The sequence below is a fragment of the Poromitra crassiceps genome, assembly GCF_964638095.1.
Source record: "Poromitra crassiceps genome assembly, chromosome: 4".
In the NCBI taxonomy this organism is placed as follows: domain Eukaryota; kingdom Metazoa; phylum Chordata; class Actinopteri; order Beryciformes; family Melamphaidae; genus Poromitra; species Poromitra crassiceps.
In genome coordinates, this window is record NC_139626.1 from 63,893,216 (window position 1) to 63,918,774 (window position 25,559).

At 43.4% G+C, this 25,559-nt stretch overlaps 2 protein-coding genes across 2 annotated transcripts in view; both read right to left on the reverse strand.

The window, feature by feature from the left end:
* Positions 1 to 117: 117 nt before the first annotated feature.
* On the reverse strand, positions 118 to 20,492 carry LOC310775489 (dnaJ homolog subfamily C member 7-like). The gene is made up of 14 exons (XM_083635643.1): positions 20,355 to 20,492; positions 14,012 to 14,100; positions 12,847 to 12,971; positions 11,567 to 11,680; positions 11,291 to 11,365; positions 8,344 to 8,462; positions 7,947 to 8,100; positions 7,192 to 7,356; positions 4,863 to 4,954; positions 4,625 to 4,698; positions 4,356 to 4,502; positions 3,862 to 4,017; positions 1,660 to 1,743; positions 118 to 1,566 (listed from the first exon to the last, which is right to left on the reverse strand). Exons 1-14 carry the CDS (start codon positions 20,423 to 20,425, stop codon positions 1,529 to 1,531), a joined length of 1,503 nt encoding a protein of 500 aa, XP_083491769.1. The 5' UTR covers positions 20,426 to 20,492; the 3' UTR covers positions 118 to 1,528.
* A 2,691-nt stretch (positions 20,493 to 23,183) lies between these two features.
* The window catches only part of LOC310775901 (zinc finger protein 385D-like), a gene marked incomplete at both ends in the record, with an annotated part of 2,934 nt that continues 558 nt past the window's right edge, over positions 23,184 to 25,559 (reverse strand). The window contains 2 exons of the mRNA XM_083636025.1: positions 23,184 to 23,438; positions 24,270 to 24,368. Coding sequence (XP_083492151.1) covers positions 23,184 to 23,438; positions 24,270 to 24,368 — 354 coding nt within the window. The remainder of the gene's footprint in view (positions 23,439 to 24,269; positions 24,369 to 25,559) is intronic.

The window sequence follows — 25,559 nt, forward strand, 5'->3', positions numbered from 1 at the left end:
TCAGGTGAAGCAATACCTCCTAACACAAGATGCATCAGGTTTCAAATTCAATTTGCTCATACAGGAAGCTGTAACAGTTGGAGAATGTATAATTAAACAAATCTCAACATGCCATCATTACATTAAAAGACAAATCTTTATTTTTTTTCAATAACAAAAGCATGTCTCTTGTTAATACTGTGACATGTTACCACGACAATGGACATTTCCAGCTTACCATCATGGCCCTTAACAGGTGGAAGAAGTGGGGAAGGGCTGTACTGACCAAACGTGCATGACAGCTAGGTGTGACAATGATACAACAGGTTTGGCTTGATAATGTGCAAATAAATGATTTGGGGCCGGTGTTTACATATTCACTTGCAAAATTCATCTGCCTTTAAAGGCCTGACTTGGAAAGGTTTTCCCCAAAACAGAGCACAAAAATATGACAATGTTTTGCCTTTGCAAATGGAGGGCAGCTGGCTCTTCTGTTTTGAAATTATTTAATTGTAAGAAAGTGTGGGGTTAATTGCTCTGCTTAGTCTGGTAAGGCACCACTTTAACTTGGATGGGGACATGAGAGTTGGTCAGTGCTGAGTCTAAGTGGGTATACCTTCAAATGTCATAAGCAACTGAAGAAAACCCCTAGTAGATGTGTGTTGGTTTTGGCCTGTTTCACAATCACTGAAACTCAAAGGGAAGAAGAGGATGGAAAAAAAACACATTTACAACCGATTGGAGTAAAAAACAAAACAAAAAACAAAACAAAAGGGAAGACCATAAACACTGGCATTAGGTTGCATACAGTCAGAATTTAGAATATACAATAAATATAAATATACCTAAAGGAAATTGAAGAAAAAGAGAAATTATGAACAAAAACAATGCTTTACATTCCAGTCAACTGTACAATGCAGCATGGAGACTAGACGAAGAGACAAAACCCTGCTGATTGATCCTACAGTCTGCGAGTGAGCCAATAGAACCTGGACTGGACACCCACTCACAACAGGACAGCATTGTCCTCAAGTGCTGTCCTGAGGTCAGTTTTGACATTTACCTTCCAAAATTACATTGATTCTTGCTCTACAGGTAGTCAAGTCTGTCCCAGGAGCATCATAAAAACTCGAACTATGTAGTACTCTTAAGACTAATCATCTATGGCGCTTACCCTTCCGATGCATCCCTTCCCTTAGTATTTGGATCACCTTGATCAAAGTATAGCGGCAGTTTTACAAGTTTAGATTCTATTTAGATTTTGGCAATACAGACATGCTCTGAGATAAGCTCATCCACACCTCTCTGAACCATTTGTTAACTTTAAAGGAATAACAATCCTTATCTACAATGTTCCCTTCCTAATTAAAAACTTTGAACCCGTTAGTTTTGTTGTGACGTGACGAGTAAATTTAGGTGATGCAATAACCAAAAAACTCTGGAAAAGGTTTAGTGAGGAGATTCTGTGAAACAAATCAGGAGGTGATTGTGAGTCCAACATAATATTGTCCACTGCAGGGCTGCAATGTTCCCGCACGATAACTTCACTTTAACCAAACTGGAAAAAGAAATTTCCAGGTCCGGCGTCTAGAAAAAGAAAACAAAGAATTCATAATTAATAAGATGTAACGTGACCCATTTTCTCAGTTTCAATAAACTAACTTAGTGACGTCTACATACTTGAATTATTGGCTTCAAAGTTGAATCCGCCGCCTTGGCCTTGGCCACCAAAGAAGGCCCTGAAGATGTTGTTGGCATCGAAATCTAGAGAGAAAACAAGAGAACACCCAAGACAATTATTCACAAGGTGTGTAAACGGGAAATGAAATCAAAGCATCATTTTGCAGAATGTTCGACCATTACTTTTTATCTCCAAAACAGAAATTCAGTCACCACACAAGAGCAGCTGAAGTACTATGGCTGCAACTATTTGTCAACGTTGTGATTTCCCCATCCTAGTATTTGAGTGTTCTTATTATCTTTCTTGAATAAATTGACCATAGTCCATTGGCTTTGTGTGCATCTGGTTTTGTCATGGTCTGTTTTGTCATGGTCTGGTTTTGTCATGGTCTGGGGGCCATTCCAAAAAATACTGATTGCCCTAAAGGTCCTTACACATCAAGAGCGATGCGAATATACGGCACGAAATTGCGATGCGAGTTTTGACCCACCTGTCAATCACAGCCACAGATAAACACGATTAAACACGATTTTCAGACGGCAGCCCGTATTTATTGTCACACAACACACTACAACACATGCATGTGGCCACTACACACACTCATGCTGGTGGCCGGTGAAATATGTCCTCTGCATTTGACCCATCCAGGCTTGTCGTTTCCTCCAGGGGGCAGGCCAGGAGCAGTGGTCGCTATTTCTTTCCAGCCCCTGGGGACCTTCATTGGACCATCATTGGACCAACTTCAGATGTTGTCGTCACTGGTCGGATGACGATCTTCTGCATGTTTTTAGTGGGGGGTTATGTACGGAGGAACCCCCTGGGGGGTACGGGAAGAACATGCAAACTCCACACAGAAAGGCCCTTTCGATGAGATAGCCCACTGGTAGGCACTGAAGATATGGGGGGGTCACAACTCCAGCGCCCACAGCGTCGCAGGTGGGAATCGAACCCAGGACCTTCGAGCTGTGAGGCGTCAGTGCTTACCACCGCACCCCCCCCCCCCCCCGACGTAGATGTGTACACGTCGGAAGCGAAATTCTGAAAAATCAACCATGGTTCGAAAAAATAAACCCCGCAATAACGCTCAGCGAAACTTCGCCGTTGGTATGCACGGTTGCATTGACTGATATAGGTTCGGAAAATATTATTGATGTGCAAATTAATTGCACGAAAAAAACGCTCCCGATGTGTAAAAGGACCTTTAGTCTGAGAACACTGTAAAGAAACCCTCTCTAGCTAACTTATTATTATTTATTATTAATAATAATAATAACAATAATAATAGTCACAAAATCTTGGCAATTACCATTTTCTTCATGGACAAATTGCTTTTCTCAGTGGCTGCCTGCCTAGAAATGAGTGCTTTATCTTTTATTGTAGCTATGTAGCTAGAAATATAGCCATAAAGCAGTAGTTTATTTTGGTCTTGAAGGCAATAATAAGCTGAAACATAATTTAAATCTAATGATGGTATTCCTCCTAAAAGTTTGTATAAAATAAATATGTTTTACTGTAAATTATGATAATCTGATAACTAATAATCAACAGTTTCATAACAAATTAATTGTTAGTTGCAGCTCTACAATGCACAAAAACTTTAAGAGGGGGACGATGATGAGGCGGCACTGGAAACATAACAGAAAGTCACTGCTTTTATTCAATCTGACTCAAACCTACTCTCTCTACTCACATTTCACCATCAAATCTACTGAAATATTTAGATTTCATTTATTATGGATATACAAGACATTTTAATACAAATACAAATACAAATACAAATAAAATACAAATACAAATGCAATGATCTGCCTCTGCCCTGTTCAAAAGCAGAGGCTAGATTTACAGTATACTTGGAAATAAGTTATAACAGATGTAATTAGTGTTTTTTTATGATTCATACTTTGCCTGCCTGAGGTAAACAAATTATTTGGGTAATTCAAGCCAGCTGCACTTTAAATTCTTTATAATTGGTTGCCTTTCTCTGATAAACACAATGCTCCTCCTACCATTCACCCATGCCCAGGTCAGGTCATTCTATTCTTGAGCTATGCCCATTTGTGAAGTCTCTGGTCATACATCTTGTTATACTACGGTACTCTCAAATTCACCATTTGAAGAAAACTTGCATGAAGCGTTGACGAGAGCAGAAATACGTTCTCTTTCATCCAACAAAAATAGAAATGAAGAAATAAAGCACTTACCTCCCCGATCAAAGCCGCCATCGTCCTCCAGGTCGTGTCCATTGTCGTAGCGGACCTTCTTTTTGGGGTCGGAGAGCACAGTGAAGGCCTCGCCCACCTCCTTGAACTTCTTCTCCTCTTCCTTCTGCACGTCCGCAGTCGCCGCACTGTGGCGGTCTGCAAGGCAGCGACAAAGCAAGTCACCCATCATCAAGAGCTCGCCACAACTGACACAGACCACAATTAAACATAATCAAAGCTAGCTGGTGTTTTGCATAAACAGAGTTCACCATGTGATACCATCAATTCAGAATCAGAATAACTTTGATCCCTGAGGGGAAATTAAGACAAATTATATTATATAAATTATTATTATATAATTTATTTATATATATTATATATATATATATATATATATATATATATATATATATATATATATATATATATATATTATTGCCCGAGAACTGACATCCCTAGTGCATGGGCCATGTGAGTGTAAAAGAAGAGGATACCTGGGTGGTGCATAAGGGCTCGTTTGCGATAGGCCTTCTTGATCTCGTCATCGGTGGCGTTCTTGCCGACCCCCAGCACCTTGTAGTAATCTTTCCTCTTGCTCTTTTTCAGCTCCAGCTGGGCTGTCTTCAGCAGATGCTTGTGTTCTACAGAGCAAGAGGGAGAGAGAAGCAAGCCTTATGTGAGCAGCTGAAAACCTAGCCGACTAATACGTTTGTTTTAGACAAATAAATGTACGAAAACAAGACGACACCCGACAGCAGGGTACCTTTGGTCTTTTCCGTCTGGTAGACCTTTTCATAGTCCCGTACAGCTTCTTCATACAGCTCTGTGTCCATGTAACTACAGACACACAAAGTCACTCCAAACAACTGCAGAACACTCGAGAAAAAAACACAATAGAAGACTACCGTAATGTACGCAGACTAGAGGGATAGCAGACTGGAGGGATAGCAGACTGGAGGGAGAGCAGACTGGAGGGATAGCAGACTGGAGGGATATCATACCACTGGGCTCGTCTCAAGTACGCCTTGATGTAAGAGTCGTCCAGCTTGACTGCACTGGTGCAGTCTTCAATGGCCTGATCGAGTTTCTTCAGCTGTTGATGAGGGAGAAGCAAACGACAGTGAGCTGTAGGGGTGCTCCGATCCGGCTAAGCCACGATCCGATCCCGATTCCTGGGGTCACGATCCGATTCCAGAATCGATTCTCGATTCCAACGATTCTCGATTCCAGAATCTAGAATCGATTCTCAATTATGTAGTTTTATATTGCAATAACACACAAAGGTAAATATAAGACAAAAAATGACAAATGTATTAATGCTGAACTTCAAATTGAACTTCTGTATTACAGTCAGGGCCTAAATTCATTTTGCAAACTAGGGGGGAATTCCCCCCTTATTTTCTTCAGATAAGATGGATTTATAGGCTGGGGGGGATCTATAGACTTTGAGAAGGATTTATAGGTTTTGGGGGGAATACATTAACCAGAGTTCTTAAGTGCAAGAGGTGGTGGCACCGTGGCAGTACAGTACACAAATCACATGAACATTTGGACACTTATTCAGCCGGTATCTTCCATGTTGCGTTCAGGTGCACTGTAAAAAAAAAATTTTTTTTTTTTTTTTTTTTTACAATTTTAAGAATCGATTCTTTGGAGTTTGGAATCGATCCAGGAATCGTGGCATTAAGAATTGCGATCCTTTCAGAATCGATTTTTTGGAGCACCCCTAGTGAGCTGAGAGTGGAGAGGAGGGAAGAGCGCCATCGAGCACTGAAACGGTGTGCGTCTGTCCATCCGTTTGAGCCCAGATGTGAGCACGGCATTTGAGCAGTGCTCCAAGATGTGCGCACGAGTTGTAGACTAGACTCCTCCCCCCGGCTCTAGACCCCTCCCCCCGGCTGTAGACTAGACTCCTCCCCCCGGCTCTACAAGGAAGCCAGATTGGAGACCAGGGCCCCGTTCCAATACCCATACTTGTACTTCTTTCTTGTAGTATGTACTGCCGCTGCCCTCACAAAGTATGGATTGTAGTGTGCAGCATGCATGCAAAATGCATACTATTGGGACACACTACATCTGTCGTCACGTGAGCTTCCTGAACTCCGACCTCTTGCTCACTTCCGCCGATGTCCGCAGCGCCACATTTTTTTTATTTTTATTTTTTTTATTTTTTTTATTCAATAAACAAAGTCTGGCAGTAACAAACAGTACATTATACAAAAAATTCAGACTAAACATTTACAAAATTGGAACAGACAATCAAATAAACAAAATAAAATAAATAAAGCAAAAACATTAAGTCAGAGATCTAAACAGGAATCAAGATATGCATGTTTTGGTACACACCATGCTTGTTTGGTTTTAACATATTTCAAGGCTTTCTTAAAGTTAATTATCTCATTCATGAACACGCAGCTCAGTCAGTGCGACGTAACTCCAGTAGGTGGCGGTAATGCACAAAAAGTTGTTTGCCAACCGCCATAAAACATTAGAAGAAGAAGAAGACATAACTTCCTGCTGCGCAAAGGATTGTGGGGAAGTTTGGCTGAAGCAGCATGCATCGATGCATACTCCGAAATAGGAGCTGATGTAGTACAACATCCTGGTACTCTTGGCATACTGCATCTGACATACTATGTATTGGGACATACTAAATCTTTTTTTGCCTACTAAATAGTATGGAAGTATGGGTATTGGAACGGGGCCCAGGGTACATGCAGGAATCCTGAAGTGAAATGCAATACCTTTTAAGACCTTTTCAATATATTTTAAGAGCTCAACGTCACTTTCGCCACATCAGCGATAGGGGTGGAAAATGTTTTTTACCTCTTTGTTTTTCGCTATTGTTATCTGTCTGTTACCTACAACTGCTGTAAATGTCTTCATTGTAATAGGGCTCCCTTGAAAATGAGAGCTTGCTCTCAATGGGCTCTCCCCTGTATAAATAAAGGTTAAATAAAAAAAATAAAAAAAATCACGTTTCATCACGATACAATATTATATACGTAGATTCTTTGGACAATTATACAATATTTGCTGATATCACAAAGTCTGCTTATGATATGATACAATAGCATATTCTCATTTAACACCATCAGCACAATAGCTACAACAACTACTACAATAGCTAATACCTCTCAAATGTGAGTAAGACTTTTTGATACTTTTTAAGGGCCTTAATTTCCCCTAAATTGATTGATCAACTTTTACTACTTTTCAAGACCCCGCTGATACCCTGGGACACAGAAAGCGGCTCAAAGCCGGTGAAACACGCGCACGCAAACCTGCACCGCTTACTTCAACACCTGGGTGTGATTTTGGTCTCTTTACCTTGGCTCCCGCCGTTCCCCTGTTGCAGTAGAGCTTTGCGTTGGTCTTGATGTTGTTGGGGTCTATTTTCAAGGCTTCTGTGTACAGCTGGTAGGCTGCATCATAGCTGCTGTCCTTGAATGCCTGGTTGCCTTCATCTTTCTTGGCTTTTAAGGCTTTGGCGTTCTGATTTGGGAGGAGAATAATCAGTCGATATCAAACAAATATGAACCCTCTAAAATATTCTAAATATGTCGGCTTCATGAGTGAGCAGAGCAACGTTCACATCAAAGTCTTGGAGCACGTCTGGGAACCCCCGGAACAGAGAACACAGAACAGAGAACACAGAACAGAGAACACAGAACAGAGAACACAGTCAATTTCAACCCTTCTGTTTTCTTTGTAGCATCGCTGACTCAATTTGAACCATGTTGCTCAACATCATCTTGTCAGTTTGTATCATGCCACAATAGATGAGTAATTCTAAGAGGCAAATGTCATATGTGAATTGTCAGATATTGTATTATGACAAGTTTTCACAAATGTATTCCATGACAGAATTTGCCGTGCAATATTATAGTATTTCATATGAGAATATGCATTATGTAAGATCTTAAAATAACTTATGGTTTCGAAAAAACTTTGACAAATCCAACTCTTCCCCTAAACAAAAGCCCAGTTTGTTTTCTGTTGATTCCACGCTTTGGTCCAGCAAGCTTCAGCTTGATCCCTGCAGCTCAGTAGGAATGACCGGGTGACAAAGCTGACAAACTTACCCTGCAGGCTAGCCGGGCTTTCTCGTGGTCAGGAGCCATGCGCAGAGCCTGGATGAAGAACTGCACAGCTTTATCGATACAGTCCTCGTAGTAAAGACACAGGCCTCGAACGTACAGCGCGTCTGCGTTAGTGGAATCCATCCGCAGGATATCGCTGCGAGAGAACGGATAGAGGATCTGCTGTAAATATTGTATATATTCGAGCCATTGTTTAAAAAGCAAATAGAAAATCTGCCTGAAGCGATTTAGTGTTGATTTGCTCTTTAAAAGCTCAACTCAATCCGAAGTGAACAATAGTTAAGAGAAAATGGGGGGGGGAAATATGCATCGCTTTTTTTGGCGCAATAATCACCCACCACAGCACAGCCACAACGCCAAAAAGCCTGTTTGCCTCTACCTTGCGACTGACTGGGCTTCCGGATAGCGACCCAGCAGAGCCAGACACTCCGCCTTGAGGATTTTGAAGCGGTGGCAGGCAGAGGACAGACCTAGGGCCCGGTCCATACAGTACACCACCTGGAGGACGGGCAGACAGGAGAAACACTGTCAAACACTAGGTCTAAAACTACTCACACTGCAATTACATTCAAACATGATGAAGAGCCAAATGTTGGTATTTCTAACAAATTTCTAAATATTATTTATAATATATTTATAATATAATATTACCTCCTGAGCTGTAGCTCAGGAGGTAGAGCGGGTCGTCCACTAATCGCTTTGGATAAAAGAGGTCGGTGGTTCGATTCCCGGCTCCTCCAGTCAGCATGTCGAAGTGTCCTTGGGCAAGACACTGAACCCCAAATTGCTCCCGTTGGTGTGCCAGCACCCTGCGTGGTAACCTGCCGCCATCGGTGTGTGAATGTACCTACTGACTGTAAAGCGCTTTGGATAAAAGCGCTATATAAATGCAGACCATTTTACCATCTATATTGTTCATATATACAGGGTTCATATACACATTTTTGACCAATGGTTTTCCATGACTTTAAACCAAATTTCCATGACCAAACATTTTGTGAGGTCTCGGTGGATGTATATGAAAAAGTGAGTATGTAACTACTAACGGATAACAATAATTGAAAACTTTGATCTTGGTATTTTTAGGCTGAATGGTGATAGGTGATATATGTCTCTGTATTTTCTACGAAGTGGGCTAAATGTTCAGTTATAAGTAGGCCTAGGCGATATGGACAAAATCACTGGACAATATATTTACACAATGAGATTGTTGATAATCATCAGTAATGCTGGCGTCGAGTTTACATACAAAGCACTCTACAAGAAGGGGCAAAGCCGTCTCTACTTTCTGAGACGGCTGAGGTCCTTCAACGTCTGCCGGACCATGCTGAGGATGTTCTATGAGTCGGTAGTGGCTAGCGCCTTCCTCTATGCTATTGTGTGCTGGGGCAGCAGGCTGAAGGCAGCGGATGCCAACAGACTTAACAAAGTGATCCGTAAAGCCAGGGACATTGTGGGGCTGGATCTGGGCTCTCTGACTGCGGTGTCAGAGAAGAGAACGTTATCCAGGCTACGCTCCATCATGAGCAATGACTCGCACCCACTCCACGGCGTGCTAGTCAAACACAGGAGTACATTCAGTGAGAGACTGATTCCACCCAGATGCAACACGGAGAGGCACAGGAAGTCATTCCTGCCTGTGGCCATTGGTCTATTTAATGCCTCTCTTAAAAGAGCACCTCGGAGACGCTCAGTCTCCCTGAGACTGAGCCAGCCGATAGGCTAACTGGAAAAGTGCCTGGCTGAGCCACGTGTAACGTATAGGGCAAGCCGAATAATATAACTTCAGTGTGCAATAAAGATAGGCTAACTGGAAAAGTGCATGGCTGAGCCACGTGTAACGTATGGGGCAGGCCGAATAATATAAGTTCAGTGTGCAATAATGACAATTGGCACGTAAGTTATACTTACTATACGTATTGCTTACTTAGACGTACTCCACTATTTTGCTGCTATTGCATTTAATACTGTTTACTGTTTATACTGTTATACTGTTTATTCCATGTTATGTTGTGTTCTTTCTTCTTCTCATTCTGCTTATTTTACTATCGCATTACTACTGTGTATTTTATTTTATTTTATGCTATCTGTGTTATGTGAACGAGCAACTGTAACTTGTCCCAATTTCCCCCCGGGGATCATTAAAGTCTTTCTGATTCTGATTCTGAAGTCAATGCAAACGAGCGATTGAGCGTATATTCGCCTGGGAGAAAAATCGCTGGGCGTCCGAGCGGCAGAGACAGAGCGATAGGGAGAAAATACGCTCGTCGCCTGAGATGAAATAACCCAACTCGAGCGAAAATACGCTGCCATCAGTCGCTCGCTGTTGAACGCTGATTGGCTGCCGTGTGAGAGTGAGTCAAGGATCACACTGGCTTGAAACAAACCGCTGGTTTATTGTGTGGCAACAAACCACATTGACAGCCTGACAGCTGACATGAAGTGAAGTCTGTCCTACCGGTATGGAGCTCGCGTTAGGAGCACGCGGATAGGCTTTAGCTTGTAAACAATGACGGTGGCTCGTAGTGGACAAATATCATGACATTGCGTAACGTTATATCCCCCACATGTCCGTCATTTCGTGTGCCTGTTGATGAGCGATTTGAACAGAGCGACAGAGCGATTCCAAAGGGTTGACTTGAGCGACAGAGCGAAAAATAAATATCTCGGTGTGAACGCACCTTTAGTGGTTATAATGACGATGTTTGTGGATAGCTATTAAATGAACTAAAATGGAGCTACAGTGTCTTCTTTGTTAAATTGGTGGCTGGTGGTAACTTCAGAAAATGACACTACTTTACTGTAATGCAGCCTTTAAAAGCAGGCAGGCAACACATATGCCATATCACCATATCACAAAGACGATATCTAGTTTCATATCACGATATAGATATAACATTGATTGCATGAATGACGCTTGGCAGAAAAACATTATTATTCTTATTAGATTTAATTGATTATGAATCACTATAGGTTATAGGGAGGTTAAAGTTACTTTGTTTGACATTTTAATTGAATTTAAAAAGTGTATTTATCAATGTTTTTCTGATGTAAAATGGGTCTCTTGTGAAGTTAAATGAGCCTGCATGGTGTTTCTCACACACACACACACACACACACACACACAATGAATGCTCATTGCTGTGTGTTGACATTGACATTTTGATGTCATTTTGACCCATGTCTTTTCCAGGCCTGGAATTTACAATTTTCAAATTCTGTGACTTTCCCAGATTTTTCATGAGCGTACGAACCCTGTATATACCTTTGCAGTGAAACTAACAGTATGACAAGAGGTTTCTATGATATCAATGGATGTTAGGTACCTTTCTGAAATCCCGCTTTTCAAAGCCAAAGTCTGCCATTCGTTCATACTCCAGGACTGATGTGGCATTCTTATGCTGAAAAACAATTACAAAACAGCAATACTCAGCACTATCTTAACAGTGAGAATACACAGTTTCATACACAGAGTGTAAAATTAGCAGCATAAGACCCCAACGACTCAAAAGATTATTATTATTTTATTTATTACAGGGACAGAATAAAAGGTGAAAAGTGAAGTTGGTCTTCAACAGCAACGGCATCAGGAGAAACCTCACCTCCTGCTTGGCCCGGCTATTGCTGGGCTCCAGTTCCAGAACCTTCTGAAAGCAGCGGCTAGCTGCCATGGCATTTCCCAAAAATAGGTGGCACTTGCCTTCACGCAGATGGCCCTGTGGGGCAGTAATGAAAACACTTCCTTGTTAGGATATAAAACCTCTACAATAACAATCTCTACTCTACTGTACAGGTGCAACCAGGGTTCGGAGAGAATCGCACGCTGAGGATGATTCTCTTGTCCTTGTTATCGACCGCATCATGCATCACATGATCGTCTGTTTAAACTGACCTTCATGAAGCAGTCATCGAGCCGCACGGCCTGCTGGGAGTCTGTTTAAACTGACCTTCATGAAGCAGTCATCCAGCCGCACGGCCTGCTGGGAGTCTGTTTAAACTGACCTTCATGAAGCAGTCATCGAGCCGCACGGCCTGCTGGGAGTCTGTTTAAACTGACCTTCATGAAGCAGTCATCGAGCCGCACGGCCTGCTGGGAGTCTGTTTAAACTGACCTTCATGAAGCAGTCATCGAGCCGCACGGCCTGCTGGGAGTCTGTTTAAACTGACCTTCATGAAGCAGTCATCGAGCCGCACGGCCTGCTGGGAGTCTGTTTAAACTGACCTTCATGAAGCAGTCATCGAGCCGCACGGCCTGCTGGGAGTCTGTTTAAACTGAGCTTCATGAAGCAGTCATCGAGCCGCACGGCCTGTTGGGAGTCTGTTTAAACTGACCTTCATGAAGCAGTCATCGAGCCGCATGGCCTGATGGGAGTCTGTTTAAACTGACCTTCATGAAGCAGTCATCGAGCCGCACGGCCTGCTGGGAGTCTGTTTAAACTGACCTTCATGAAGCAGTCATCGAGCCACACGGCCTGCTGGGAGTCTGTTTAAACTGAGCTTCATGAAGCAGTCATCGAGCCGCACGGCCTGCTGGGAGTCTGTTTAAACTGACCTTCATGAAGCAGTCATCGAGCCGCACGGCCTGCTGGGAGTCTGTTTAAACTGACCTTCATGAAGCAGTCATCGAGCCGCACGGCCTGCTGGGAGTCTGTTTAAACTGACCTTCATGAAGCAGTCATCGAGCCGCACGGCCTGCTGGGAGTCTGTTTAAACTGACCTTCATGAAGCAGTCATCGAGCCGCACGGCCTGCTGGGAGTCTGTTTAAACTGACCTTCATGAAGCAGTCATCGAGCCGCACGGCCTGCTGGGAGTCTGTTTAAACTGACCTTCATGAAGCAGTCATCGAGCCGCACGGCCTGCTGGGAGTCTGTTTAAACTGACCTTCATGAAGCAGTCATCGAGCCGCACGGCCTGCTGGGAGTCTTCTAAGGCCTCTCGAAAGCGACAGAGCATCATCAGAGTGGCGGCCCTGTTGCCATAGTAACTGGCATTTTTGGGGCACGCATCTTGGGAAAAAGGACAAAAAAGCACAGGTAAACTTAGCCCTTTTCTTAACACAGCAGGTTTCATGCTTTGTTGTATGAAATATAGGTACAAATGACAGAACAGATAGTCTTCAGTGAACTATTTCTGTTTCTGGTTACTGACAAGGGAACCATCTTTGCAGTACTTACTGCAGTGCAAACTTTCTGCAGTGCTTACTGCTAAGATTTCTCATTTTTAAGTTTAAAATTACAGGGACAGTGCAAATTAATAAACCTTTATGTAAATGTGCCAGTTTAGCCAGCTTGGCTAGTTTTCAACTGTAGTCCCTGGGCAGGTATGGCTCCATAGGCCCATGTCAACACAGTAAACCAGGGGTGGCCAAACTTTTTTGGTTGTGGGCTGCATACAGAAAAATATAAGGAGTCGCGGGCCAAACAATATTAAGCGCGGCAGTTTTCGCGGCAAAAAAATTGGACCAGAAATCCCTTGTGCCATCAAAAATTGAATTTCTACCTAAATAAATATATGACACATAGTTTATTGATGCGCTCACCTATTACAATGGGTATTTCTGTATGTTATAACATTTTCTTTTCCTGTGCCAACAGGTTAAGACAGAGATAATTTAACATAACATTAGTATTAAACATTAATTCATTTTTTTTTTTTTATATAAATAGACCATGTCAGGGTGCCCAAGTATAACCCATTTTCAATGGTTTTAAATTGAAAAAACGAAATGGGGGGGAATCCGTTTTTTTGTTTTTGTTTTTCAGTTTCTTTTTCTTAATGTTTTTGTTTTTCCGTTTTTCCCCCCGTTTTCGTTTTCCGTTTTAAACTTTGAAACAGAAAAGCGCAAAACGTTTTTAGCATTTTTTTTTTTTTTCTAAATTCATGGCGGGCCACTTAAAAACGGGCAGCGGGCCGCAGTTGGCCCGCGGGCCGTAGTTTGGCCACCCCTGCAGTAAACATTTTCCTGGTACAGTTCAAAGGTATCTGGTGAGAAGTGAGAACTTAATTCCAGTGTCAAGACGTATGGAGTTTGGAGCAGCACTCTCACCGATGGCCTTTGTGTAGTAGTTGAACGCCTCACAGTAATCTTTCTGGATGTACAAGGCATTTCCTTTCTCTTTGAAGCCTTCAGCCTCACTGGAGAGGAGAGAGGAAACAACTCAGGTCAACATGGGACAGACAGACAGCACAGCTACTTTACAGGAGGTGTAAATAAACAACATGGGACAGACAGCACAGCTACTTTACAGGAGGTGTAAATAAACAACATGGGACAGCACAGCTACTTTACAGGAGGTGCAAATAAACAACATGGGACAGACAGCACAGCTACTTTACAGGAGGTGCAAATAAACAACATGGGACAGCACAGCTACTTTACAGGAGGTGCAAATAAACAGATACGATACAAACCAATTATAATCCATTCAGCAATAAACCATGTCAACACCGCTCTCAACAAGTCAGCTAAGCAGAAGGTAATATTTAGAGAAAGATTTGTGCTTCTAACAGAGGCTTATGACCTTGATCAGGTTAGGTTGCAACTAGTCTCGCTGGCCAGCCTCCTCTCCTTTCCGTCCGAGGAGTCTAGCGCCGCAGGTCTCCATAGTGGGATTGCGATGGGCGGCGCTTAGCGGCAGTGTCCTTGGAAAATAGTTTCAAACAATCCAACTTGCCGTATTCAGCGTGTAGCAACGAGCTAGCGTGTAGGTTTCTGCCGTTAGCTTGCTAGCTAGTTAGCGTTGTTGTTTTCCCTGAGGCGGCAGGGCACTATTTACAGCGACACACAGGGAGGAGGGAGCGGAAGCCACTCTGATTGACATGGTCGGAGCCAATGACAGAGCTTCTTACGCGGCGAGCAGGAATCCGGCAGCGTCTGAAACCGACGCCTCCAATGGGAGAGCAGATTAGAGCAGAGGAGGGTTTATCCCAGTTATGGAGACCTGCGGCTGGCCAGCGAGACTAGGTTGCAACAGACTTCCAGTAAGAACATTTTTCTGTTCTTCCGGATGTGTAATTACGGGTTTGTTTTCACCCGCAGAGATGGCGCTGTTTCCCCGCTGGGAAACAGAAGAACAACGGCCATATCCAATGGAAAAGACAGAAATCACAGGCTCTGGCATGTTTATAGGGGCTCGGTATTGGAAACTAAGCAATATTTCGGAACACTGATTTTCCTTTGGGACGGACAACAACCTTAGGCCGGGTGCCACTTCAAGACTCAGAATGAAGAATGAAGGCTGAGTCTGGCGTTGAGTCTAGACTAGGGTTGTGCCGATTGGCGATCAGATCGTATATTGCCGACTCAATGGCTGAAATGACGATTGATTTTCCATAGCCGATCGATCGGCTCCGCCCCCCGTGTGTGGCTGCTCCCTGACAGCAGCAGTTTGACTGAGCAGAGTGTGTGTTCAGACCAGACCATTAACAAACGCTACTAGGCTACTGCCTTCAAACATGTTTCTGATGTCCGCAAGGAGCCCCGCCACAAAAATCTTTAATTACAAATCTCCCCGCAGTCGCCCGTCCCCCGATCCGTCTCATCTTCTCTTCCCATTCTCCACATGCCGCGTGCAAAACTACTCTGTGCAAAACTACATAAGAGTAACGTTATATGTAGGGATGGGGATTTTAAGCAATTTAAATACTCGAGTACTCTCCTTCTATTATGAACGAGTACTCGAGTACTCTCGCGCGCGCGGGGGGGGGGGGTCTGTGTGATTACTATGGTAATGACGGAGCAGGGGTAATCTGCTGTGTGTGGGGCTGTTCACACATAACGTTTGCATTTTTGCATGGAGAAAGCGTTACCTGGAGCATGTGAGGAGAGGGACTGACTGACTGTGATATTAGGTGAGGTGACGCTAAGCTAACGTCTAAAGCCTACCTCGACAGCATCGCCGATGGTTGGATGGATGGATGGCATTAGCGCTTCGGAGCGGACAATATTGTTGTGAAACAAGCGAAGGCTCAATTCCAATACATGTCCATTGTCCAGTATCATCCATTTTACTTTATGATCACTGTTACACTAACGTAAATCCACGGATTACAAGGTCCGGTGTTCTGCCAAAAAGTGAAAACTGACCACTGACCAGTGTGATTAACATTACAGCTGCAGCTAAATAGTGATCACCATGAAACGATTGTCTCCCAAAAAGCGATTCTTTCTCCACATTTCTTGTGACTAACGTTATATTATGGGAAACGACAGTGTAGTCAGTAAACTACTGCAAAGTTTTGAATGAGTTTTATCGGGCGTGCGCTATGAAGAAGCGTGCATCTGTCTCCTTCGGGAGCATATCTTCAGCCACCATTTTCGGGATGAGCTGGAAAACTTCCGGTTAAAACTTTCAAAATAATGTTACTTAAACAAAAGTAAATAGCTTATTTACGGTATGCACATTGGAGGAGAAAAGGGTATTTCAACGAACGAAGCAGCAAACCTTGTATCAAAATACTCGTTGTGATGTTATATGGCGTGAAACTATGGCTGTAACGCATTACTCAAAATAAATAAGGTTACAACTTACGTTACAATAAGCCTTTTATTTTTAAATCAACAAAGCGGATGACGTACTTGTACATTCTGGCTGACTTGACGCCCGTGCAGTTCATGCTGGCAGATCCACATAACGATGCGTGCGTAGATTTAGACCATTTTTAAAGGGGTGGGGAGTGGGGCGAGTACCCGGACAGCGGAAACGTTACTCGCGTACTGACGTTATGAACGAGTACTCGAGTACCCGAGTACTCGCGCCCATCCCTAGTTATATGTAGATGGAGGCAGGCATAATCAGACCAGCTCAGTGGCCTTGTGGTCTGAGTGTCCGCCCTGAGACTGGGAGGTCGTGAGTTCGATCCCCGGCCGAGTCATACCAAAGACTATAAAAATGGGACCCATTTGCCTCCCTGCTTGGCACTCAGCATCAAAGGGTTGGAATTGGGGGGTTAAATCACCATGTGATTCCCGAGCGCGGCGCTGCTGCTGCTCACCGCTCCCCCAGGGGATGGGTCAAATGCGGAGAACAAATTTCACACATTGTGTGACAATCAGTGGGACTTTACCTAATAATGTCCGATGAATAAAACGTTGTTAGATCGTAGTTTTGCGCCACTGTCAGTCAGAGGCTGTAATTAATCGTCCTACGTGTCTGTCGTGCAGTGCTGCGGGAAGATGAAAGCAATCCATTCCAGTCTGTCCAAACTTAATACCGATCTAATCTCAGTTAGTATGAGATGCAGGGAAATCTATTATAGAAGCCGATGTGTTTAGAATTGCATTGTCACGTTGTCCACTAGACAGTCTTGCTATAGTATAGCGTTATATTTTACACGTTTGCTATACTTAAACTGCCATGAGATTTGCGGAGATGACGGCGAGGATGAAAGTCGCTGTGTGGGGGGAGGCTCACTTTTAAAAGTCTGTAGGCTACGTGTGTCCATGTGCTTAATTGGTGCGACAATATCACTGCATCTCATGTTCAGTTTAACATTATTAGTATCTTATCTTATCAACGTTACTCCCAGCTGATGGTGCTCAGCAGGCAAGCCAGTGGAGAACGAGAGTGAAGAAAGAGACGGACTGAGACGCAGAGCAAAGGGCAAGCAGAGCAGGGCTGCAATCAGACCTTACTAACAAGGCTCACACACACACACACACATCACCGCGGACACCAGAAACATGTCAAAATATACAGCAAAATATTTATATATTTTCTATCTTGTTTTTACATTGTTTCCACTAGACCCCCGGTTGTATATTTTTATGTTTCTGCCTGTTCTCTGTGAAGGGCTATTGCCAGGAAGCATATCCGGCCTTAATTAATCTAATATGTAATTATTTATATTTGTAAATTCTACTAGTAGAATATATGCTATGTACATGTTCTGTATATTCTGTAACTTTTCTGAAGTCCTTATCTGTGTACGCTTACCTGGTAACTGATTTGATTATTGAATGTAGTTCTGGTTTGATTGTATTTATACGCCATGTCCGCTTGTCTCGGCATAACGCTGTTGAAGGCTACCCGCTGAAACGCGTCCGTTGTTACTGGTGTACAAGCTAAGTATTAAAAAACCTAAAGGACTTTTTTGAGTGCTGGCCGTCTGTTCTCTTTTTCTTTTCTTTTTTTTGGGGGGGGGGGGGGGGGTGCGATGACATTGTGCATTGCCGATGTCAAAGGGTGGCGATTGGACGATCTGACTGCGGTCAAGATCACGCAACTCTAGTCTCTAGACAACCCCTTGGCGTAAAAATGCTCCCCCTCGGCAAGAGACTGAGGTCTGTAAGGTCTGTAAAGACTGAGGTCTTTACAGACTGAGGTCTGTAAAGACCAAAACCTCGTCACAATAACAGCTTCCTTCCAGCCGCCATCGGCCTCATCAACAAGACTCCAAAGCCCCCACGAATGAGGACTATTCACAGATACTAGTGGACTGGAGAGTTAGTGCACGTGGACCGGAGAGTTAGTGCACGTTCACACCATACGACAAAGAAACGCCAAAGCCACGCAGTTTCAATTCAGCGTCCTTGTTAACAGGCGAGTCCGTTCACACCGGCCGCACGCCATGCCACGCTGACGCCACACCAAAGCCACGCTGATCTGATTTCAGCTCCTGTTCTATTTTCCAAGTGTGCCGCACACTGATCCTGAGCTGCCAGGCAGGCACTCAATGCATTTTGTGAGGGGTCGGAGGGGCCGCCGGCCACTGAGGAAAAGTGTGGTTCTGGTGTGACTTCTTTGGCGTCAGATCAGCTTGAGTCTGCTTCAAGCTTCAGTTCGGCATGGCTTTGGCGTATGGTGTGTTCGGCCACTAAGGCCCACCCGTCTGCTCAGCCAGGAAGGATGACATCATCACTGATGACATCATTGCTCGAGTGACATCACATCATTAAAAAATCCGGCTCAGTCAGGCCACCCCGCACGGGTGCTGTTTACACTCCCTGAATGTTTCGGCCGATCGCATGTAAAATGTCATAGCTGTGGCTGGACAAAATACTGCTCACCGACACTTATCATTCTTAGTAGTAGATAGATAGTGGCAGTGTTGCCAGATGGGCGGGTTTTGGGCATGTTTCCTCCTCAAAATATTTGGGGTGGTTTTGTGTGCGTTTTGGTGGTTTTTGAACACCTTTTGGGCAGGAAACCATCGGGCGGGACTGCACCTTGGGACTGATTGTCTTTCTGTATTGTTTTTTTTTTTGTCTTGGTTGCATACTAGTCCAATTCGGGGTAATCTCGCCATTCCGAAGTGTCGGCATTCCGATCATTGACTTCTACGCTTTCGGCGAGGCGGCCCTTTTTATCTCCAAAAAAGGTTTCGCCATTGCGAAAGATATTAGGTCCGCCTTTCCGACATAGCATCTTGAGTTATTTAGCCTACAGGGGTGGGAGAGGTTAGGTTCTGGGGGAGGTTAGGTTTAGGCGTGGGGGGTTGGAGAGGTTAGGGTTAGGGTCTGCAGGAGGTTAGGTTTAGGCGTGGGGGGTGGGAGAGGTTAGGTTTAGGGTTAGAGTCTGCAGGAGGTTAGGTTTAGGCGTGGGGGGTGGGAGAGGTTAGGTTTAGGGTTAGAGTCTGCAGGAGGTTAGGTTTAGGCATGGGGGGTGGGAGAGGTTAGGTTTAGAATGTCGGTATTTCGGAGTGCCGACATTTCGGAATGCCGAGGTGTCCCCAGTCAAATTCCTCGTATGTAATCTTTTTGTTATAATAGTTTGTATAACGTTAAAGCGTTAATCGCGACAGTTAACGTCAGCTGTTTTAGGACGGTGGTAGGTTAACGTTATTAGAAACGAAAGCTAAAAATCAAGCTGCCTTGCGTCGTTGCGTGGAAAGTTCTCGAAAGCGGAAAACTGCTATCAGCTGATGTTTCAAATGCCTGTCTTCAACTTCAGTGTGTCACCGCCCAAACAAATGAAATAGCTATAACGTTATTAACTAATGTCATAGCTACCACATGGCCATCAAAATATTTATTCTTGGGCAACGTTAACTGCAGTTTAACTTACTCACTGACTCAAACACGTCAATTTATTTGTTCAAGACTAGACATGAAGTTGCCATTAGCTAACACTGTAGTTTCGTGGGGTTTTCCACTCTTATCGAAACTAATCTAACGTTAGTGTCAACGCCTGCCATTTGCCAACCCGATCAACGTTATGTCTTATCGCTATAACTCAACGTTACAGAAGAATAACGTACATAATAGCGTTTCCCAGGAAGCTAGCCAAGTTAGCTTGTCCACCTGAGCGCATTGTTGTTTGCTAACGTTAGCCTAGCCGAGGCCCCGCTGGAGAATTAACTAGGTCAGTGTGTCACATGGAAATCCGCCTCTGGATTTTGTCGCATGAAACAAACATCATGTTTAAATATTGCAGACAAACAATGTTTACCGTTCCAGGTCCTCTTGATTGAGGATGTGGGCTTCTGTTTCCATCGGCATGTCGATGTCAACAGCTGCCATTTTTTTTACCCCCAAAAGGAGCTACGAACACACGCAATTTCCGGGAATAGGTCGCTCCAAAGTTTGGCCAGAGCTCATTGGTCAAACAGTGGTCTGCGTCTGCGCAGACGGATCCCAGGCTGGAGGGCTGGACATGACTATTTATTTATAGCTGTTGTCAATCGATTACCTCTTTGAGCAGCCTTGCCCTTATGGGAGCAATCTAGAGATTTCATATGCATCATTATATCTTTGAAGTCAAAATACCTCCGGGTTGTAGAGAGGTCATGTGATTCTGTACAGGTCTTCTCTAAAAAAAAGTACTGGATGGAATACTGTATCAATAAATGTAGCCTAGTGGGTGGGTAGGCCTACTGAAAATCTATAAGTGCAATTACTCCCATTCAAAGAAGGACTCAATAGTGAAAATTACCATTTGAGAAACCTACCTGGTTAATAAATACCTCAAAGTACAAGTTACTTGCCATTTTAAAAAGCCCTTGGAAACCATAAATAAATGTGTTTTGAGTATGTCACACACACACCACAGAAAAATGTATTATTAACCAGCCCGGCCAAATTTGAAAGGTAGAGGCACTTCAACCGGATTGGTTCGCAGAGCTTATTCTGTAACAAGTCTGGAGCACACCCACTTCAAACCAAACATCAGGAACGGTACAAAAACTTAAAGGTCCAATCTTGTGTAATTATAGGCCCTGATGCTTTAATATTTTTACGGTGTGTGGGCCAGCGCAAAATAATGAGGAAAAAACAGCACTTGTTTAAAAGTTGTTTTTTATTGAGGTAAAAGCTGCCTACAGTAATGTGAGTAAATGTACATGTATTAGTTACTTCCACACTTGGACTTCGGTTGATCTTATCCTGGGTTGACCAGGGGATGGCGCTAGAGTGCTGTCTAGAACATCTCAATGGATTGCCAGGTGTCTATACCTACTATGGAGTCTACTTACAGTATGACCTTGGCTTGAGTTAATGTATCAGAGTCAATACTTGGTGAAAGATGGCTTCAAAGCAACTTATTCAATCTATTCATGGTTTATTCAATATTTTGGACAATGATCATTATGGAACATTCATGTTCTAAAAATGTATATTCACACACACACACATATATATATATACGGTATATATTATATATCTTTATCTTTTTTTTTACACCTTTCAGTCCCCTGCAATCACACTGACGATAGAAGTCAGTGAATGTGTGCCTTGAATCAAACCGTGTTACACACTTTAGCCTTCTTCACAGCAAAACCATGATGAATATACAGAAATGATTTGTGGGATTAAAGCTCACTAAAATGACAGTCTGAAGAAAGAAACAACCACAATTGTGTAAAAAAACATAGTATTTATGAGGTCATATACAATACAGTAAGTTTTTTTTAAATTAACAATAATTTACATTATTGCAATGGATGCACAGTTATACTAGTCATGATTTTCACCAGGTGACACTAAAATACAACTTCAAAATACATATTGCTTAGGATGATTCAGCACAATTGAGTATGTGTGTGTTTGGGGGGGTGTTGCTAAAATGAGAGAAGGTAGTTATTTAATACAACTATAAAACTTAACAGGTTTAACTGCAAATGTCAAAACCACTTGTAATATTTAAGGATTTAAGGATGATGAGGATATTTTGGGGAACAGCACATAAGACTGCCACTATCAGGCTGTGCAAAACCTGAACTCAGCTATCTCACCAACGTCTCAACAGTTTTTTTATGGCTCATGTCAAACATGAGCTTTCTTTTCAGAGTGGATGCAGACAACAAGAGTTCATAAACTCATAAGCACTAAATCTAATAGTTAACTTCCCCTCCATCTAGTCTCCATCTGTGTCAATATACTTGGCATCATATCGGGGTAGCGGTTGATTGTCACCTTGTTATACAGAGAGAGAGAGAGAGAGAATGAGAGAATGAGAGAGAGAGAATGAGAGAGAGAGAGAGAGAGAGAATGAGAGAGAGAGAGAGAGAGAGAGAATGAGAGAGAGAGAGAGAGAGAGAGAGAGAGAGAGAGAGAGAGAGAAAGACAGACAGACTGACAAAAAAGAGAAAAGTTGAACTTCTATTTAACTAAAAAAGAAAAGAGTCCAGAGCAGACAATGGATATCAAAACAAAGCTGCCAATTTGCAATATCCTCAGAGAAAGAAAGGCGTGTCTCAGTTTTCATAGGTTTGGGGGTTTCATATTGAAGTTTCACAGGGAATAATATAATATAAACTGGATTTCCTTGATTTCTGTGACGAAATCTAAAACAGGATAGGACTCTTGTTCTCCCAGAGTACAACTAGAAAGCTCTCAAAGTGATAGTATTTTGGCAACAGACACTCAATAAATAACATTTACACAGGCCTAGTGTGTTTGTCTATCATAGTCTTATTAATAAAACAAAATGATGCTTGTCGCTATGGCTTCCAGCGGGGTCCAGATCCCAGGGGGCGGGGCATCATGCACTCAACAGTTTCTGAAGAGGGAACAGCTGCACGATAGACCTTCCATTATGATGGTGAGACACTGTGGTCCGTCAGCACTGAGATCTCACCGGGGATTTTGGACACTGCACTTTGACCCCAAGCTGCCAAACTGGACATGCTGATATGCTGTCCTGGTGTCGCTCACATCACTCGTGGGCTCCCGTGTTTTAGCTTGACCTCATCCAGACTAGGCAAGGCTAAACTGTTACGCTAGTCCAGTTTTGGCCAGGCTAGGATTAGCTCAGCTTGGCTCGTAGACAGTAGGCTCGTAGCTAGTAAGGAGAGAAGATGATGGGTGTGTGTGTGGCTCTCAGTGGTCCTGGGGCAGGCCTGAAGAGTGTGGGGCTGATCAGGGGGCCCTGGAGCATGGCTGTGGGGCTGGGAGGAGGCCGCAGGGCCAGGGGGCCAGAGGCCATGGTGCACAGGGGGCCAGAGGCCATGGTGCACAGGGCGGCTGGGCTGAAGGGACCGGCCAGGAACCCTGCCGGCAGGGCCTTGGACAGATGCTTCTGCAGGGCCAGCTTTGTCTGGATGGGGAGACACACAAGACAAGACCCCTGTTCACAGTCTGGAACAGAACAGCAGTTCATTTTCTATTTCAATCTATTTTTTATTTCTCTCTGTCAAGGCTCCAAATTTAAAATAGCATGGGTTCTTCCCATTTAACAAATCTATATTTAAAGGGACATTAAGTGTGATCTATGACTTTCATCAACCTCTTCAGCAAACAGTAGGAACTGCAAGCTAATTAGAGCAGAGATCCAACAGAAACATCTTGAGAAGAAGTAATATTATCACAATGTAAAATACTGTGGTGGTAATAATAATGATGATAACTGCTTTGTCATTTGCGTTTTTGACTTGAGAACGAAATGGCAGTCGCTTGCTGAACCGGGGGGATAACCCCATCCATTTCCACTTTATTCCATTGTGTTAAAGGATGTCCTCAAATGACTTCCATCTGGTGCTGGTATTTTTCAACACATGTGAAACATATCTGTTCATTAAAGTTAATCCTCTGGAGCGATGCTTATTCAGACAAGGCCCACAATAGTGTGGTCTGTGGTCATGTGGCCTGTGTGTGGAAGGCCGGGGTGGATTGTTGGCAGCTCCTGGGACGGGCCTTTATAGATGCCAGATGAGGATGGGATGGGGGCAGAGTGAGGTGACGCTTGTGCCCGCAGTTGTCAGCTCAAACCCCCAGACATGCTGGGACATCCAGGGAGGGAAAGGTGAATGAAACTCTCCCCTCCATTGATAACTTACCCCGAGTTGTCAATGAGCAAGGCTTTTCCTAACTGTGTGTGTATGTGTGTGTGTGTGTTTGTTTGTGTGTAGTGTGTGTAGTTAGTCCTTACCGCTAAGATAGCACTGGGCTGGACTTTAATGTAGGGGCTGAATTTTGGCTTGACAGGCTTGCCGGCCAAACGCTCTTTGTGTCTCTTGCTGCTCATGTGCTGGAAGGAAAGGAAAGGTAGTTTTACCTGGCAGAATACAAAGGTCAAAGGTCAGTCCTTGCCCCTATTTATATTATGTTTGGTGTCGGAGGAGGATTGTTTGGAGGAGTAAGCAGAGGGAAGAAGAGGACTTGTTGTAGGAGTAGTAGGAGTGGTAAGAGTAGGAAGTGTAACTTAGGCCATGTTTACATTACAGGCAAATCTGATTTGCTGATAAAGTCATTAATCATCATTATCTTGATTGGTTTCCCAAATCTGATTTGGGAATGTGTCCGCACTGCCACAAATCTGATTTTCAAGTCGGATCTGTGTGTCCAGACCTAAACAGCCTATCTGCATGCGTTGCTATGTTAACGACATGGGCGTCAGTAAATACGTACGTTGGTGACATGGTTTTCCTGCGCAGAAGCATTTGATGACGAGGGGCGAGTGACGTTCAAATCAGATTTGGTGGATCAGGAACAACAGAAGACCTAGAGTACGCCTGACTTTACTTTACTTGCCATATGAAAGAGGTGGGTTTAAACTACCCAATTTATACTGGTATTTCTTGGCAGCCCAAATAAGAGCAGCAATGTTCTGGTTTTCAAATAATCGAACCGCTATACCCTGGGTGCAAATAGAAAGGAGCACAACATCACCTTTGCCTCTGAATCTCTACCTGTATTCTGACACTCTTAAGAATCTAAAGAAAAAAACACAAAATCCCTTTGTAAGAAACACAGTGGAGGTATGGTTTAAAGCAAAGAAATATTTTGACTCGGATGCAAAACTCTCACAATTCATATGGGGAAACAGAAGCTTTACACCGGGGACACATGATTTGGGGTTCAAATCATGGGCAAACAAAGGTATACGTAAAATTAAGGATTTGTATGATGATGAAGAGACACTTTTGACTTTTGCTGATTTTTGCAAAAAAATCGGATTTACCGCCAAGACATTTCTTTAAATATTTGCAGATTAGGAGCTTTATATCAAAGACACAAAACAACTCAGTCGAACTGCCACCTCTCTCTGATTTGGAAAAGATGATGATAGATTACTCTAAAGGTCGTGGGCAGGTTGTTAAGATGTCTCAGGAGTCCTCAGAAAGTAAAAGATTGGCGTAGAGTAATGATCTGAATATAGAGATAGAAGATGATGAATGGAAAGACGTTTGTTATAATGCTCAGGTTCAGACGGTCAATA